This window comes from Nicrophorus vespilloides, unplaced genomic scaffold (assembly GCF_001412225.1).
Source record: "Nicrophorus vespilloides isolate i.1.1-1 unplaced genomic scaffold, Nicve_v1.0, whole genome shotgun sequence".
Taxonomy (NCBI): domain Eukaryota; kingdom Metazoa; phylum Arthropoda; class Insecta; order Coleoptera; family Silphidae; genus Nicrophorus; species Nicrophorus vespilloides.
The window spans coordinates 76,315-95,451 of record NW_017099980.1 but is presented as its reverse complement, the minus strand read 5'-3'; the positions used below and the strand labels follow the sequence as shown (position 1 = coordinate 95,451).

Below are 19,137 nucleotides of genomic sequence, written 5' to 3'. Positions count from 1 at the left end.
ACTCTATTTACAGAGACATGGATACGCTCATCCATCTGCTGAAGGGCAGTCTCGGCAGCGGAATTCTGGCCATGCCGTTGGCATTCGCCAATGCCGGTCTGGGTTTTGGACTATTCTGCACGTTCATGATCGGCTTGATATGCACGTACTGCGTGCACATTCTTGTGAAGAGCGCTCACGCCCTTTGCAAGAAGACGAGAGTTCCATCGCTGGGCTTCGCCGAGGTGGCGGAAGCGGCCTTCCTGTCCGGTCCGACGTTCCTGCATAAATGGTCTCGATTCGCTAAGGCTATGATCAATTTGTTCCTGGTCATCGATCTGCTGGGATGCTGCTGCGTCTACATAGTGTTCGTTTCGAAGAACACTAAGCAAGTCGTCGATTATTACACGGAATCCGATTTGGATTTAAGATATTACATGGCAGCGCTGTTGCCTCTGCTGATTCTCATGAATTTGATCAGAAACTTGAAGTATCTGGCGCCGTTCTCGATGATGGCCAACGTTCTGATTGGAACAGGAATGGGCATCACCTTCTACTACATCTTCTCCGATCTGCCGGAAGTAACGACTAGACCGAACTTCGTCGACGTTCACAAACTACCAATGTTCTTCGGTACCGCCATCTTCGCTCTCGAAGGTATCGGCGTAGTCATGCCTTTGGAAAACAGCATGAAGACCCCGACCCATTTCATCGGTTGCCCCGGAGTCCTGAACATCGGCATGACCTTCGTCATCCTCCTGTACGCCAGCGTCGGCTTCTTCGGTTTCTGGAAATACGGTGACGACACCGAAGGCAGCATCACCCTTAACTTGCCCAAGGAAGAAATGTAAGACCTACAAAATTAAATTTGAATCGCAGTTACTAAACTGATTGTCATTCCAGATTGGCCCAATTGGTTAAGCTCATGATAGCCGTCGCCATCCTCCTAACGTACAGCCTGCAATTCTACGTTCCCATGGAGATCATCTGGAAGAATCTGAAGCAGCATTTCGGTGCTCGCAAGTTGGTCGTCGAGTACTCCATCCGCGTCTTCCTCGTCTCCGCAACGGTTGCAATCGCCATCTTGATCCCAAATCTGGGCGGTTTCATCTCTTTGGTCGGCGCCGTCTGCCTTTCTACGCTCGGTCTCATCTTCCCAGCCCTCATCGATCTGATCACCTTCTACGAGGAACCGGGTCTAGGCCGCTTCAACTGGAGACTGTGGAAGAACATCTTCCTTATCTGCTTCGGCTTGGTGGGCTTCGTAACCGGCAGTTACGTCAGCATTTGCGAAATCTTGGAATCATGAATGCTCACATGGTCACGAAACCAGGTTGCATTCAAGTATTAGATTGGTTAGTATTACGCCTGTTTAGAGATTTGAACAACTAAAAAAAAAAACAACAACAACAACAAAAAAACAACACCATCAGCAGCAGCAGACCACGCAAAACGCGAACACCTTACCTATTTTGTTAAATCTACAAATCATTTAACTTGTGCTTGCCTATTTTAGTTTCTTGTAGAGCATATTTAAACAACATTATTAAGAAAATCGCATAAGCAAGAAGGTGGATCAAGGTTTAGTGGGAACAAAGCAAAATCCTATTTTTTTTTTGGAAGGCACGACGGAAACCCGAAATAATTAAAGTTCCGATGAAATAGAGAGACAGAGAGAGCTGTGAAGAATCGTAGTAGTTGAGTAGAAGTAGCTTAGTGCTTTAGATCAATCGAAATATTGAGACATTGAAAATCAGATGATAATGTGATAGAGACTAAGCAAACAAAGAAATACTCGAATTTATTTGTAGCAATTTTATTTAATTTTTCATTTAGCTTAAAATTCAATTTTCATTTCTTATTCTACGTACAAATAACATTTCGATTTGTACTTCTTTGTTTGCGATTTAAGATTTAACAGCTAAATATTTTTATTATATTATTGTTAACGTAATAAAGATGATTTAAAGAAACGGACAGGGTAAGCCGTCGCTATCTTATTGTAGCGGCGACTGTTTCAAGTTCCTTAAGGTGCAGACAAAATTTGTAATACTATCTAAAAGCAAAAACGAGAATATATGTATTTGGTGATCAATTAACAAACAAATATAAAACTTCATTTTTTTTTTGTTATCAACAACGACTAAAACATCAATATTATACATTTGTTGTAAATGTACACGCCAACGTATATATATTTATCATATCGCTGTATAATGACGAGTAATGCAATTTGTTTAATTTTAAACAGATTTTTTTCGAGTATGTGATGATATTTTTTCTACTTGAATTGTTATTTAAGATATTGTTATTATTTCTAACTATTGAATAAAACTGAAATCGTTTTATAAACAATTATTTTTATTTTACATTTTAACCAATTACCTCCCCACAACACAATAACTTTCGAATATCCAAATACACCTTGACTAAGAAAAAAAAAACTTGTTAAACAATAGGCTGGAATCATTTAGTTTTTTTTAACAAACTTGGTCATATCATTTCTTAAATTAAACTGCAATTTTTCAGAACGAGGTATTTTTTTTAATTTAAATTGGATTTTATTGAACCACAAGCAAACAATGTTGGAAAACAATTAAATTTTTTGAATTCAATTCAAATTTTCGATATGACCGCCTTGAACGCAAAGGTATAGCTCAGAGTTGGTCGACAAGCGAGTCGCACGCTACACGAATGTGAACCTGTGGAATCTTCCTCCATTCACGAAGAAGGACTTTATTGAACACATTAACACTTTGGTATTTTTTATTACTGATATTGGTCTGATGTATGACCCATGAGCGGATTTGCATCTGGTCACCGTGGAGACAACTCTGCTGTCGAAATTAAGTGTGAAACGTTGTCTCTCAGCAATTGTTAGTTTTCGTATGCTTTGTGTAATGGTGCAGAATCTTCTTGAAACGTCGACTCTTTCTGACTGAAATGTTTGGTTGACTACGGCTTCAGAACACCTTCCAAAAATTTTTCGTAGCAGACATTCGCATTAATCTTAACGCCATGGTCCAAAAAGTAACAAAGAAAAGCGACTATCCACCGGCACAGCCTCCCAAACTACCACAAACGGTGGTACTTGACTTTCTGTGACCAATCGAATGTCTAAATTTTCATTTGACCTCTCTAATTAAATTCGATCATTTTGTTTGTTTACGAATTTCTCAATTGAGAAATTTTTCTCATCAAACAAGACAATATTTGGCAATTGGCTGCGTTCGTGCAAGCGCAAGAGCTCCTTCGCTCTATCGAGCCTAGTTTTTTTATGAACATCTTATGAGATCTTATCCTTTTTGGACATTGTAAGGCTTCACTTTGAGTTCGATTTTGAATATTTGTTGCATGGTTATTTTCGATGTGGTCAGCTGAGTAGCGATTTGCCTTCCTTAATTCTGCCACAGATCTAGTTTTATAGCATTTTGCAAGACTATTAGCTTCGTTATAACGTGTTATGGTTCGAGACAAAAAATATTTACTTTAGGTTTTCCGCTTAAATATTGGACTATTACACCATTACGTTTCAATTCCATCGCTGATAACTTTTCAAAAAACTGAGATGCAAATGCTTCCGCAGGCTTCTAAACAATAAAATCGGCTATCATTAGATGTAATATGGACACAACATTGCCAACGGTTCAAAAGTTATAGCAGTTTTAAGTTAGTTGCAGTTTAATTAGTCCACCCTGTATATATTATCAAACAGACTTTAAAGATAATCGTAGTTGACTATCTTATCTTAGATAGGAAATTGCATGTTACCAAATGTGCATTAAAACAAACAAATGTAGATGCAATTAATGAATTGAAATAATATTTGATAAATTTTATGTGAAAAATAATATGCGAAAAAGCGCCAATTTCGTAAAAGGTTATTTTTCAAATTCTTAAAGATTTCTTATTAGAATAAGGTAACTAAGTAATTCATGAAAGAATGAAACAAGTAAGATAGCATAGTATTACAACAGCGTTTCTGAACCTTCTTCTTTACACCTAAATTTAATAACTTCAAAATTGGATTATGTTAAATATTTATTTAAAAATATATAAATACAGTTTTTTTTTTATTATAATTTTGTTTTCTCAAACAACACTGATTTTTGTTTATTAATTCTTCAAAAAATAAAGACATTCAGATTAAAAGACATTAGTGTGTCTTTGTTTTGTTTTTTTTTTATACAAGTCTTGCAACTAACTGCAAAATGATCACTCATTATATACACAGTGTATCAATGAAAAAAAAATGTTTAGAAACAATTGCAGAGGAATCATTTCGTTGGAACTATTTGATGAGATGTTTTATTATTTACTATGATGATTAATAATAATTTAATATCAGGAAATAACTCATCTGCCCGTCCTCCAGAAATAAATGTAAAATGATCCAGAAATGAGCAACATAATAGCGGCGAGTCCGACGAGAACCCACTTGATGATGTCAGCCACCTTCATCACATACAAAGCCACGTCCAGAAGATCGTAGTAATAGTTGTTCAATTCGATGCCCTGAGAATAATGCATTTGTTTTAGGTGAAATTGAATACGAGACAAAATTTAAATTCAAATATGTACCTCATCGAACCACATCAATGGTAAAAGGGAGCGCGAAACTTTTGCAGTTTCTTCGATCATTTCACCGCCGTACAACATTGGTCGCACCACCATATTCATCTGGATCCTCCTGTTACCAACCACCGGAAATCCTAATAGCTTAAATGCAAAGAAAAATTAACAATTAATTAACATTGCAACAATAAAACATTTATATTAGCTAACCGGTTGCAATCGCATCACCAAATTGTGTTTCTCTATGTCAGGCTTCAAATTTTCGACCGCATCCAAATATTTCTTGTCGGCGTACAGGAAATGCGGCAGAGACAATAACGCTGGCATTCCTAAATACAAACAAAATAATTTATAAAGATTGTGTGCAATTTAATTAATAAAGAATATAATTATACCGAAACAAGTTTGAACGTCCAAAGCTCCATCCAGAAAACAGGATTCTTCACCATCCATGCCTCTAGTCTTTTTGGCACAATAACAAGAGTCCTCAGCTTTCTCACCATCTTCTGGATAAAACAATCTCTTGTTTACAACGTAATCGTAAGTGTCCAAATCTTTGTACGTCCCCTCTCCGTCGAATATAATTTCAGCGGTCCTGAAAAAGAAATTCGAATATTAGATGGAGCCCGACATCTGTGAATGGAAGGATCAACTGAAATCTCTTCAGCAAGTGTATGGTATATTGCTGAAGCGGGAAAAGGATCTGGTTTAGGTTATTGTATTTGTAAACAATAGCTCCGCATATTTGCAGGATGGCTCAAGCAGTTGCAGACGAATCTTGGAAAACTGCCGAATCCATTTACGAGTTCACCGTGAATAACATCAAAGGTGAACCGGTGTCTCTTGAGGAATACAAGGGACACGTCTGTATCATCGTTAACGTTGCGTCCAGATGCGGACACACCAAGTCCAACTATGAGCAACTGGTGCAGCTCCATGAAGATTATGGGGAGAGCAAGGGTTTGAAGGTGCTGGCATTTCCTTGCAACCAGTTTGGTGCACAAGAGCCAGGCGATGCTGAGAAGATATGCTCCTTCATTGAGAATTACAATGTACAGTTTGACATGTTCGAAAAGATCAATGTGAATGGACCCAAAGCAGTACCACTCTATCATTATTTGAAGCACACCCTGCCCGATCCCAAAGCCAAGGGCAAAGGCAATGCTATTAAGTGGAACTTCACCAAGTTCGTCATCGATCAATATGGAAAGCCTGTCAAGAGGTTTGCCTCCAGCACCAAACCTCTAAACATGCTCAAGACATTAGAAGAAATTTGGTAAATCTATAAGCAGTCTTTTAACTTGTATTAACTGAATTATTTTTTTAAATATATTTTGTTTATTTATTTATTAATTGCTAGTTTTATTCAATTTAGTTTGAATATCAAAATAGCATTTTGCAGAAAATGTGCCCTAACATGATCATCTATAAAAAAAAACGCTTTTATCATGTCTAAAATAATAGATTTTCACTTTGCCCTTACAGATTTTATAAAATTGTTACATATTCGAGTTATACAACCGCTCTGACGTGTATGCATAGATTGTCCTCTATGGCTATACTTCTAAATGATTGCTGCGTAACGTGTATGAGTTGCATTAATGATTAACTGATGATTGTATAACCTTTTAGGCAGCTATATATACGAGGTACAGTAACTGATATAACGCGATAATTCAATATAAAATCATTATTATCTTTGTAGCCGAGACATCTTTGGATTAAAGCGAGAATTTCACGTGGCAACTTGCCAAATATATATTTTCATCGACTGAGCGTCGTCGTGAGAGTGACAGAGTAAGTTAAAAATTAAGTAACATTTAATAATTTACATTTAGTAATAGTTTGATTGTTCGTTTCCGGACTTGCACGCTGCAGCAGTTCGTTTGGTATAATGTATGCTATTTATATGATGATTATGAATTATCGCTAATTATCAGTGGTTGGTACTGGCATATGATGTAGAGTAGTACGTGGTGTACTGGATGATCTAGCCGCACTTATCGTTATACTATAATACTCGTCGGTTGTTGTACTACCTACTACGCACGGCATTTGTGGTGACTTGCGTTCTGTTGTAAATCAAAGTAGTGAAGGTAACGCCTATTACATACAATGCTGCTGCGTCGTTTACGGGGGCTGCAGTTGCTCAACATTGCGGCATTCGCTTTGCCAGTGTTCCTAACTCCGGCAGTTCTTGCGACAACTTGTAAAGTCACGGCCTCTTGTTCAACAGATACTTGTTCCGCAGATAAGATCATGGAGGGTACATTAGTGAACCCCGAGAGTCCGAAGGAGGCGAGCTCCATTTACGACTTCCAAGCTAGAGACATCAACGGCGAAATCGTCTCTCTAGAGAAGTACAAGGGTCACGTCTGCATCATCGTCAATGTCGCATCGCAGTGCGGTCTGACGAAGAACAACTATGCTGAACTGGTGGAACTCGACGAGCAGTACGGAGAATCAAAAGGATTGAAGATCCTGGGCTTCCCTTGCAACCAGTTCGGTGGTCAAGAGCCGGGCAGCAGCTCTGATATCTGCAGCTTCGTCGCGAAGAAGAACGTCAAGTTCGATATGTTCGAGAAGATCGACGTTAACGGCGACAACGTGCATCCGCTGTACGTGTACTTGAAGCACAAGCAGGGCGGCGTCCTTGGCGACTTCATCAAGTGGAACTTCACCAAGTTCATCATCGACAAGAACGGACAACCGGTGGAGAGGCACGGCCCCACGACCAGCCCCAAGGATCTGGTCAAATCGTTGGAGAAGTACTTCTGAGTCTTCTCCTTTCTCTGCACATATTCGCTTTGCTAGGTCTATCAACGTGTTGTATAGCTAAATTGTTAATTACACTAATCCCTTGTTACAATTTAAAACATATATAGTGAGACAGAAATGAGCATTTATTCTTGTAATTATCATTTTATATATTGAATTTTTCAGAATAAATATATCAATTTAAACGTTCAAAAGCTTCTTTATATCTCCCTTTCCCACCCATACATTCCAATTAACCTTTGACACTTTCAATTTAATACAAAATACCGATTAAATGTTGTACGCATAAAATGTAAATTCTTCAACAACATCAACATTTGAATAATGTTTCTATTTTTAATAACTCATTCTATTTAAAAAATTGAACCATGAACTCATGCATATAATTAATGTTGCAATATAAACGTAATCAATATAACTAAAAATATCTATTTAATTTTTAATTGTAATTATCAAAATTTGCGTAATATTCCATTGTTACTATCTCATATTGTCATTCCAATGTTTCCATCAACCTTTGCTCTGTCATTAAAACCATAAACATCTAATCAAAATTTACATTTTTCAGTTATTTATCTTGAGAATGCAACCGAAACAGTAAACACACTAATGTGTTGACTTTGTATGCATTTGATTCGACAACACATTAAATTTCTCATTCATATTTAATTAGTAATTATGTTAATTGCGTAAACAAAGTTTATGTTTAAAATGAATTCCCTTAAAATAAAAATGTATAGTAACGATTTTACACGAATTCAACCATTTGCATGATGTGGACAACGCGATTGTATCGACAAAGTTAATATAATTAATTAGAAATTGTAAGAGAATCAATACTGATCTAACATATTCTTGAATATCTCTCCAATTAGACACAGTGTTCTAAATTATAAATTACACTTACGTGTGGAACGTCTTCAGCGTAATTTCATCATACGTCATCCACATAAATTGTCATCAGTCATTTATAATGCATGACAGATATCAATCTAAGTTAAAAATCAGATGTTCTACAGTAGAGTTTCTCAACATATTTAACGAATTACCCAACATATTTGTTAGTTAGTTGTACAGCGATCCTATCGATAACAGTTTTTCACCAGCTCCTCAGTTGTGACACAAGGTGACAACAGCTGTCAATACAATTTTTGTCGCGACTTTATTGAGAAACGCTGTTCTACAGGGTAGTGTATTAGGACTCATTTCATATCTGTGACAAAAACGTTTTGATGATAACATTATAAAACTAAAAATACAATTGAACCCTTTGCACTAACCACGTTCCATTTGGACATTCTTAAAGATTGAATAATCATATTTTAACTACGAATCATGTTACGTTTTATTCAGATTCCAACTACAAAATTTAAAAATTTAGATCTACTTTCACTTTGTAAGATATTTTTACTTTCTTATAATCGCATCAACTGTGAGATAAATTGATTTTTTTTTATTATTAAGAAATCACTTTTTTGGAAGAGAAAACTAATCTTTTAGATATAATTTACAGAGTGACTTTTTTTCTTCAACGCTTATAGTTGTTAGCATTTTGATGTACAAATAAAAAAGTATAATTGGAAAAAATACTGTCTAATTAGTTTAGTATTTTTTTAAGTATAAGTAATTTGTATTTAAAAAGATTCAATAAATAATACACACATTTTTTAATCATTGAAGTAGAAACAAATTATTTTCTAAGTATAATATTTAATGGAAGGATTTGCGCTGTGAGCTAAACTCTGGTTTATTCCTTTGTTAAGGTGGGTATTATATAAATTAGTAAAGTGCGCGGTGTTCAATTCACCGAAGGTTGAAAATAAATGCAGCAATGAGCCGCACGGAAACACTGGCATTACATCTAGTAAACAGCTTGAATACGAACGCTTCTAAGGATCTCTGTATCACGAATAGTTCATGGGATCGATATCCTAATTAACATTAACGTCCTTACTCCAAATATTTCATTACAGTGCAAACGCATTCAGTCGAAATTACTGATCGCTTTTTTACAGTAAACACGGCTAATAGCTTTTCCTTGCGCATTTATGATTCATACCGAATTAACACGAGTATTCATTAGTTTGTTTTCAAATAAGAACATTTTAATTCATACAAATGATTCGCTCATACTCAAATGTCTGTAATCTTCTAAAAATCGGAGATATTCTAGAAAAATATTTCAAATAAAACACAAATGTCCATAATGTAAATCAGCGTTTCTCAACTTTTTTGCCGCGAAATCCAACATTCTTGTTACTTATGAAACTGCGACCCAATTGTTTGTAACATATTTTATATGACGTAAGTTGACAGCTGTCATTTCTCAACCCATTGAACTTTGAACGTGACTCACTATTGGTTAGCAACCAATAGGTTTAGAGGCATTGTAGTAAAAGATGAATAGTTGACAATTGAAGATATTTTTTTATTAAAAAGTTCTTTAGTTTTGATTCTAAGTAAGAAAAATTCATATTTATATGATTTGCTCATACTCAAAATATTAAGTCAAGAACAATTCATAGATTTATAATTTGCTTGCACTAAAATATCTATAATATTGTAAAACAGCGTTTCTCAACGTTTTTGCTGTACAACCCAACATTTTTGTTTGTTGTTAAACTGTGAACCAATTGTTTGTAATATATTATATATGACGTAAGTTGACAGATGTCATTTTGCGACTGAATAAATTTATTGGTAAGTAACAAAAGGTTTAGAAGCATTGTAGTAAAAGATGAATAGTTGACAATTGAAGATATTTTTTTATTAAAAAGTTCTTTAGTTTTGATTCTAAGTAAGAAAAATTCATATTTATATGATTTGCTCATACTCAAAATATTAAGTCAAGAACAATTCATAGATTTATAATTTGCTTGCACTAAAATATCTATAATATTGTAAAACAGCGTTTCTCAACTTTTTTGCTGTGCAACCCAACATTTTTGTTTGTTGTTAAACTACGAACCAATTGTTTGTAACATATTTTATATGACGTAAGTTGACAGCTGTCATTTCGCGACTCAATAAATTTCGAACGTGACTCACTATTGGTAAGTAACAATAGGTTTAGAAGCACTGTAGTAAAAGATGAATAGTTGACAATTGAAGATATTTTTGATTAAAAAAGTTTTTTAGTTTTGATTCTAAGTAAGAAAAGTTCATATTAAAAATATTAAGTCAAGAACAAAATGTCTATAAAATGTCTATAATATTGTAAAACAGCGTTTCTTAACTTTTTTACTGTGCAATCCAACATTGACGTAAGTTGACAGCTGTCATTAACTATATTTTTTTATTAAAAACTTATGAACTTTAGTTTTGATTTCAAATAAGAAAAAATAATGTATATATATGATTTGTTCATACTCAAATCTTTACAATGTTGTAAAAGGTTAAAAAGTTAATAATGTAATCGCAAGTATTTATTGTTTTTTACAAATAAAAAAAAACGGATATTCTAATAAACTTTTTCGATTTTCTTATCTGACGTTATAAACAGCTGTCGACACTTGAATCGACTTAATGCTAATAATATCTACTGCAATGTCAGATATTGTCGGAGATCGCAAAACAAATAAGATTAGCTTCAGGTTTTTTTTTGTTTTTTTGCAAATTATTGAGTTGTCTCATTACATGATAAACGGGGTCAATGTCAAAAGGTTTATTTTCAATAAACAGTAAACCGTAATCTGTGTAAAATAAAATCATTATCGTACAATTGAATCTTTCCAACACCGGATGTTTTATATTTTATTTTATAATTTGAAAGAAATACTGTATTAAAGGCTGAAAAGACCTATTGTCAATAGCGCTTTGCAGAAATTAATCTTTTTTGTTTTCTTATTTTTTCTTATAGAAATGTCTAATTTAGTTTTTTTACTGTTGCAATAACGATTATTATTAGCTAATTAACAAAAACAATTTTATAAGAATGATTAATTTTAATTGATTGTTAAAATTGATAAGAAAGTTACAACATGTATTTTTTTTGGAGTAAACTATATGAATGTGTTAAATTTGAATCAATTAAATAGAATCACAACAGAAAGAAATCCTTGAAATATCTAAGTTAAATTTATAATGAGGCGAGAATTGACAGCTGTCACCTTACGTCAAAGCGTCAAAAAATGAACAATTGAGTCGTACAAGATCTATAATGTAATATGTCGAGGTTGAAAACGCGTTATGCCAAATTTAATTACAACACAAAGAAAGAAATCCTTGATATTTCTAAGCCAGCGTTAAAATTTGTACTTAGTCGCAAAATGACAGCTGTCATCTTACGTCAAAATGTCAAATATATTGGGTTATAAAACATTGAGTCGTACAACGACTATAATCAAACATGTTGGGTCGCGCGGCAAAAAGGTAGAGAAGCGCTGTTCTAAGTCTCTAGTTCATTAGAGTCTAATAATAGTCAACAAGATAAAAAGATAGAGTTCTAAAGATAAAACTTTTATCTAATAAGAAAATTGTCTTGGATTTGAAGAAGACTTATTTCTATTGGATACAAATTTATAATCATTAAATTATTAATTGAAGTTCGCAAACTTTAATAGATTTTTTTTGGAATTGGAAAAATATAAAGTTTTTTGGAAATGAAGTAGAAACAGTTTTCAAAAATAAATAGTATCATAAAATATTGATATAATATTTTGGTATTGAAGCAAAATAATTTCAATTGAAAAAAAAAGATGAAAATAAATTTGAACTGCGATTTTGATATCTTGAATAGAATTTGCATTCATTGTTTTCATGTTATAACAAAATTTCATTACACTAACTTGATTTTAATTTCTTTATTGCTCAGGAAATATGACGTTTCAAATTCATATAATATCCATGCATTTTTTTCTTATTTATCTTATATTTTAAGCTCGAACGCGAAAAATCGATTGTAATTTTTCCGACTATTACTACTGTCACTATTGACATACATATTTTTTTTTCGTTGGTTGGATAAATGTGTTCCACACATAATGCAGAACACATTGTTTCATTATCTTTACATAATATCTAGTCATGCGAAAGCGCAATTACGACTCAATTATCTATATTTTCTATTGTTTTTAAAATTCAATGCACTTCTAAACATTACATTTAGTTTAATTATTTTGTTTAATTATTTGATGTCATTAATTGACGTTTAAAATCAAAACAAAATTTAATAAAATGTATTAAGTTAAGCAACGAAATATATCTTGTTTTTTATCATTAATGTTTATAGCTGTGATTTGGTGTGCTTCGAAAATTTTAAAAGATAATTCAATTATTATTCAAAGAAGTTTAACTATAGGTTATAGTGTGATGATTTGAAAAACATTTGTTTAAATAATATGAATATAATATTTTAAAGTCAATTATAGTTATGATGGAGCTATGTTTTCAAGATGATTTAAGGTATTTTACAAATACTTAAAAAAATGTAACTTTTGAATTGTTATTAAAACTGAGTTCTTTTTAATTATATAAGAGATAATCCCAGATATCTACTTGTGGATAGTTATAAAATGTTTATGAAGTGAGCAAATAGATAACATGGAACACTCACCTGCACATGTCTGAGGCGTAGAGTTTGAAAGTTTCGCCCTTTTTAATGTAAGGTGGATAGATACTAATATCTCTTCCTTCGACTTTGTTGCAACTTGCTTCTTCACCACCTGGCCAGAAATCGACGGAAGTCAATCCGTTCCACGACATAATTTTGCCGATTTGGCTGATATCGTCAATGCCCCTTTTGGCCACGTACAGTCCATCATCCGTTTCGGATTTCTAGAGAACGAATTAAAAAATATAATTATCAAGAGATATTTCAAACAAAAAGAAACTAAACTTACGAATCTGAGTAAACTGTATATCATGGAGCCATCATCTTTGTATTCGACTACTTTCACGTTCATGAACATGAAGACCAAGCACAGAAGTTTTCCTTCCCACTTAGTCTTTGCTGGATCGCAGAAAGGTATACCCCCGAAAAGAATGTCTTTTACTACCAATTTCTGAATAAGTTCAGACTCATCCAATATTTGACTGAGGGCGGATTTCAAATCGAGGGGAAGCTTCATGCCGGTAGATTCCATGTATTGGTAGATACCCTACAAAGTGAATAAAATAAGAAATATAGATATTCGCGGCGACGGATCACGAGCAAGACACTAACCCAAACCAGAGGATTGATCGTGGTGATTTTATCGTCGGGAGTTAAGGAATCATCAGTGCGTTCCCTGTCGAAGCTGAAATCTTGCCTCTGCCTGTACTCGACAAGATCTCCGTCCAATTTTATACCAGTCTTGTAACGCCTCTCGCTGAAACGAATGGTTAATGAAATGCTTTAATCTTGCAACGGTGGCTGATTTACTTGTAAACGTATGGTCCGATCTCTCTGAGTTTCGGAGCTTCTTCTCCAGTCAACATTTTATCTGTATTCTCGACTTCGAAGAAGTAGATCTTGAAGTCCAAAGGAAACGGGACCTCCTCGAACACATCCCAAGCCATGGAGCCATCCTCCAGGCGCAGATTCTGCAAGTGAATGTTATCGTTTATTTTTTTTAATTCGCACTCGTCGTTTTTTCGAAAATATTACAGATTCCATAACATCGGTGACGATTGTCGGTATTCCATAGGTGGCCAACAGAAGAGTCACGAACAGCAACACCACAGCTACCACACTCGTTATAAACGTACACCTTTGCTTCCTCGTTTTCAGCATGTTTGGTCCTATATTCAAATACCGAAACTGACACCGAACATTTTCTATTCACTTATATAATACAAATAAATGTTATCAGAAATGAGATAACAAATATATTTTTTTTTGTAATTGTAATTTGAAGTGCATTATTCCTTAGAGGGTGGGGATGCTATATGGATTCGTACATCGATTGCATTGCGTAAAAGAAGGTGTTTTTTTCTTTGCTTACACAACATTTACATGCTGACAGCAAAAACAATTCCTAATATTTATTCTGCGCTTGAATTATTTAGGACCCAACGTTTGTACTAATGGTTAACTCCATCGATTTTCTCATTAGACCCAAAGTGCAATTCAACAAATTACATTTAAATTGGTATTTTTCATTATTCAACGTTTAAATTGAAGAGTTTCTCGTTTGATATCAAACCCAATGATTTACTTACAACAATGAGATGACATAACTTGAGTTGACGTAACTACAAATGACATTACTTGAGTTGACATAACTCAAAATCAAAATCAAATAACTGGAAAAACAAAATAAAGTTGACAAATACCAAATGTCAAAATTTGTCATTAAAAAATATTTCTTTTCTTTAAACATGTATAAATCTAATTAATATCAATATTTTTTTTTTTAAATATAATTAAAATTTTCTTCTGTTAATGTAATAAGAAAAATAATATAACTGAAAGAATCATTGATTATAAATTAACAGGGAATTCGTTATTTCATGTGCAAAATCGATCCGTTCGGTTCTTCAATCAACGAAATTGCAATTATCTGTGGGAATTCGAGCGGCTTGCGATAGCGAACCGTAATGAAAGAATATATTATTTAATTTAGACGTAACCCATACATTCTCACCGTCAAATATTCACAGCGAACCCAGATATTTAAACAAATATATAGTAAATTAGTTGGTTCCTATCATCGAGCAATTGTTTGTGGTAAAGTTGGGATATTTCTCAAGTAGGAGACTTATTTTTATACAATTAAAGAAAATTGTTTTTATTAATATAACAAAAATACTTCAATTGACACTCAATGAGATAAAATTAAAGCAGACGCAGACGGTGATGTGATATTATCAATATATAAATGTTGATTCTTTATAATTAAAAACATTGAATTATAGTAGACAAATCAATATTTTTTTTTGTGAAAATTAATACAGTGCTTCAAATTGTGAATGTATTATCAAATTGATTTTAGGTCAGTGTATGTAGGAGGAATAAGTTGGCTTAGTTTTTCGAAACTCGACTCAGATTTTAAAGAAATACTCATAATCTGATAAGAAAAATCTTTAGATAAATAATTGCTTCTGTGCATGAAATATATATATTTCATTTTGTTGATTGATTTATTTAGTTCTTATACAAACAATTAGAAATGTTAGAAATCTTATAACATTCTGCTTGGAAAACTGTTAAGCATTTATATATGCAATCAAAAATGTAATTGGATTTATGTAACTTCGATTGAACAATAATCTAGTCTTCCTTTAACCGTCTATAAAACTGTTGAAAATTTAACAATCTTTTGCAACAAAGTAGAATTGGTTATGACAACATTCTTAATATAATTATGTATAGTATACAAATAAAATCTACACCCATTTAATCCAATAAGATCAAATTGAAAGAATGTCCTTACAATAAACTTGAATAATTGAGTTCAGTATCCCAGATTAATCTGAAGTATTGTTTCGACCTTATCTATAAACTTAAATGAGAATCAATGAATGATTGTTATTTTTATCTATACTCTTATCAGATGATATGTTTATATATTTTAAAATAGTTAATCTTGCTGCTATGATTAGAAATGAAAAAATAAAATAAAATAAAAACGAAAATATATGCACTAAAAATAGTTTTCTTATATACTATATTGCTGGTTAAGTGAAGATGGTAGCATATGGTTGTTTTATGTAAGTACTCAATTTGCTCAATAAGTAATAAACACACCTATCCCTCGTTTTACTCGTTTTTTCGCAGGTGTAAATCGATTATTTTCAACATTTATTTATTCATTTAATTTTTTGTTAAACGGTGTAAAAGCGAAAACATGTAAATAAAGTACCGTGTAAAACGAGAGATATCTTATTTTCAATATTTATTTTTTTTTAACGTGTAAAACGAAATCGTGTAAGTGGAGTACCGTGTAAAACGATTGATATGTCAAATGTCCTTTTTTATTATTAATTCAACACCTACATCTAGAAAGCTGGGTATAACGAATGAAATTTGTTTATAGGTCAAATCCTTAGTTGTAGTCATATTGATCATACTGATATACTTAAGTTATTCAATTTACTTCTTTTGTTTTGATGAAAGTCAATGTCAAATGTCATTTTTTTTTTATTAATTCAACACCTACATCTAGAAAGCAAGGTATAACGAATGAAATTTGTTTATAGGTCAAATCCTTAGTTGTAGTCATATTGATCATACTGATATACTTAAGTTATTCAATTTACTTCTTTTGTTTCGATGAAAGTAATGTCAAATGTCATTTTTTTGTATTAATTCAACACCTACATCTAGAAAGCTGGGTATAATGAATGAAATTTGTTGATAGGTCAAATCCTTAGTTGTGCATATTAGTTGTAGTCATAGTGATCATACTAATAACTTAAGTTATTCAATTTATTTCATTTGTTTCGATGAAAGTAATGGCTAATGTCAAATGTCATTTTTATTAATTCAACACCTACATCTAGAAAACAGAGTATAACGAATTTGTTGATAGGTCAAATCTTCTGTTGTGTATATTAGTTGTAGTCATATTGATCATACTGATATACTTAATTTATTCAATTTACTTCTTTTGTTTCGATAAAGTAATGGCTAATGTCAAATGTCATTTTTTTTATTAATTCAACACCTACATCTAGAAAGCAGGGTATAACAAGAATTTTTTGATAGGTCAAATCCTTAGTTTCTTTAGCAACAGATCATCTAAAAATCACCAAATATTAATTGATATAGATTTATTTACCTGTTTCAAATCCACAAGATAGTATATATAGTGCTCAACAGAATTAAGCGATTGATTTTGAAGCTGCTTTCATCTTAAAATAAACTTTCATTTAAATTAATAATACTCGCTTGCAAAATTAAGAAATATCTCTTTGAAGCCCTTATTTGCTCGTGTTTTTAATGCAGAAGCATTCGTTTCCATTGATAAAGTGCTTTTATCCATTATTTATCTGTCACTCGTTATCTCTTTGTCGTTGACATAATTTAGCGCCACGGTTCTTAAAGTGCCAATACAAATACGCGTTATCATCTATAGATTAAGATCACACCGGATGGCTGCATCAGCAGTTATCTTAGTCTTCTCTTACCATAATCTTCATTCCAGTCGTGCAAAAGTTGAAAAATCTTCCAATTGACATCTTGGACTTTTCCCTAAAATATTTCTTTCTTCTAAGATAACAGATTTCTCAATTTTTTACAGTAGCAAAAAAAAACGGTGAACATTTGAATTGAATTGTATAATAATAACAGGCAATTCGGTCCTTATCAGTTAGTGCATATAGACCGAATTATAATTGACTTTTGCACAGTTCGATAACGTTAAATGAGTTTTAAAGTCTATACAATAAAAAAACAACAATGGTATAATATAACCGCAAAGATTCATAATTAATCCTAATCAAAAGTTTTTGTTTCATATCTACGATTGTGGTAATTTTAGTGCACCCATGCGGTATTTGAAAATTGTAACAAAAATATGAGTAATCTATCAAAATTGAATGTATTACTTATAAATTGTGACAAAGCGTTTTTATTTAAATTGATTTACATGATTTGTTTATGCTAAAATAGGTTTAAATCACTCCTGTCAAAATGTTGTCAATACCGAATTTTGTCAATAAATTATCGTAAAAAAATAGTTTTAAATAAAAGTTTTAATTTTTTTTTTGAAACTGCAATTGTAGTAATTTTACTTACACATGAGATAATTGAAAATTGTAACAAATTGAATGATCTTTCAAAATTGAGTGTAAAATGTACAAAAATCTGACATTTTAACCAGTCAAAGCGTTTTTATTTTGTTTATGCTAAAATAGGTTTAAATCACTCCTGTCAAAATGCTGTCAATACCGAATTTTGTCAATAAATTATCGTAAAAAATAGTTTTAAATAAAAGTTTTTACTTTTTTTCTTTGAAACTGCAATATTTTTAGTTATTAAATTACTTTAATAACTGCAATTGTAGTAATTTTAGTTACACATGCGATAATTGAAAATTGTAACAAATTGAATGATATATCAAAATTGAGTGTTAAATGTTAAAAATTGTGACAGTTTAACCTGTCAATGCGTTTTTGTTTAAATAGATTTACATCAGTCCTGTCAAAATGTTGTCAAATTCGGATTTTGTCAATAAATCATTCAAAAAAAAATAGTTTCAAAATTAAAATTTTGCAATAAATTTATAATTATTTTAGATTTTTGTATATAGTTTATTATAAATAAAGTTGTACACTACTTTACATACTAAACTTATTCTTATTTTGGTTCATCTTTAGTCAGGATTTGATACAGTTTTTGTGTATATACTGGAAATAACTTTAATTATTAATATTTTTACACTTGAAATATATTTTCACTAATTTACACTATCTGTTGTGAGAATACGTTAAAAATTAAAAATAAAACCTTCCATCCCTTATTTCTTGTCTGAAAATTCGGAATTAAGTTTCTACAAGTCCGAAACGAAAGTGCATATCTACAAATTAGGGTCATAAAACAGTTTACAATCAAAAAAATCGATCTAATCGCATCGATATTTCATCTGTGCTTAAGTATGCAGTACAAATTTCAATGTCCTTCTCTTATCTCCATTCGCGTCTTTCTCAAATGCACAATTCATATTGCAATTATTAAATATAATGAATATTATTTTTTGACGTACAAAAATAGCTTGTTATAATACGTTTGTGTACATCGGAATGATCAGCACAATAATCTAATCGCCTTATCGGCTTTACTGTTATGCAAGGCCGTATCAGAAAACAAAAAATACAATTTTTATTATCGGGATTACAATGTAGATCCCCCATGAAGTGCCAACGCAACATCGATTCTTTGTT

At 32.3% G+C, this 19,137-nt stretch overlaps 4 protein-coding genes across 7 annotated transcripts in view; 3 read left to right on the top strand and 1 right to left on the bottom strand.

Annotated features, from left to right (window-relative positions):
- Nucleotides 1-1,562, top strand: part of LOC108566476 (proton-coupled amino acid transporter-like protein pathetic) — a 41,460-nt gene extending 39,898 nt beyond the window's left edge. For all 3 annotated transcript variants that reach the window (XM_017926375.1, XM_017926374.1, XM_017926376.1), the window contains 2 exons: nucleotides 14-826; nucleotides 883-1,562. In XM_017926375.1, coding sequence (XP_017781864.1) covers nucleotides 14-826; nucleotides 883-1,288 — 1,219 coding nt within the window. In that variant the 3' untranslated portion in view covers nucleotides 1,289-1,562. The remainder of the gene's footprint in view (nucleotides 1-13; nucleotides 827-882) is intronic.
- Nucleotides 1,563-4,273: 2,711 nt separating this feature from the next.
- On the bottom strand, nucleotides 4,274-14,057 carry LOC108566481 (sensory neuron membrane protein 2-like). The gene is made up of 9 exons (XM_017926382.1): nucleotides 13,919-14,057; nucleotides 13,694-13,854; nucleotides 13,496-13,640; nucleotides 13,173-13,430; nucleotides 12,887-13,107; nucleotides 4,950-5,149; nucleotides 4,765-4,883; nucleotides 4,561-4,698; nucleotides 4,274-4,494 (listed from the first exon to the last, which is right to left on the bottom strand). The coding sequence occupies exons 1-9, from the start codon at nucleotides 14,042-14,044 to the stop codon at nucleotides 4,336-4,338; spliced, it is 1,527 nt and encodes a 508-aa protein (XP_017781871.1). The 5' UTR covers nucleotides 14,045-14,057; the 3' UTR covers nucleotides 4,274-4,335.
- Nucleotides 5,185-6,657, top strand: LOC108566483 (phospholipid hydroperoxide glutathione peroxidase, mitochondrial-like). Of its 2 annotated transcripts, XR_001891211.1 has the most exons (4): nucleotides 5,185-5,830; nucleotides 6,040-6,203; nucleotides 6,260-6,351; nucleotides 6,399-6,657. XR_001891211.1 is itself a non-coding variant. In XM_017926384.1 (1 exon), the coding sequence occupies exon 1, from the start codon at nucleotides 5,307-5,309 to the stop codon at nucleotides 5,832-5,834; it is 528 nt and encodes a 175-aa protein (XP_017781873.1). In that variant the 5' UTR covers nucleotides 5,185-5,306; the 3' UTR covers nucleotides 5,835-5,860. The 2 variants fall into 2 exon arrangements, 1 of the variants encoding a protein (XP_017781873.1); XM_017926384.1 differs by lacking the exons at nucleotides 6,040-6,203; nucleotides 6,260-6,351; nucleotides 6,399-6,657 and having other exon boundaries at nucleotides 5,185-5,860.
- On the top strand, nucleotides 6,549-7,450 carry LOC108566482 (glutathione peroxidase 1-like). Its single transcript, XM_017926383.1, has one exon. It carries the CDS (start codon nucleotides 6,670-6,672, stop codon nucleotides 7,330-7,332), a length of 663 nt encoding a protein of 220 aa, XP_017781872.1. The 5' UTR covers nucleotides 6,549-6,669; the 3' UTR covers nucleotides 7,333-7,450.
- Nucleotides 14,058-19,137: the final 5,080 nt, after the last annotated feature.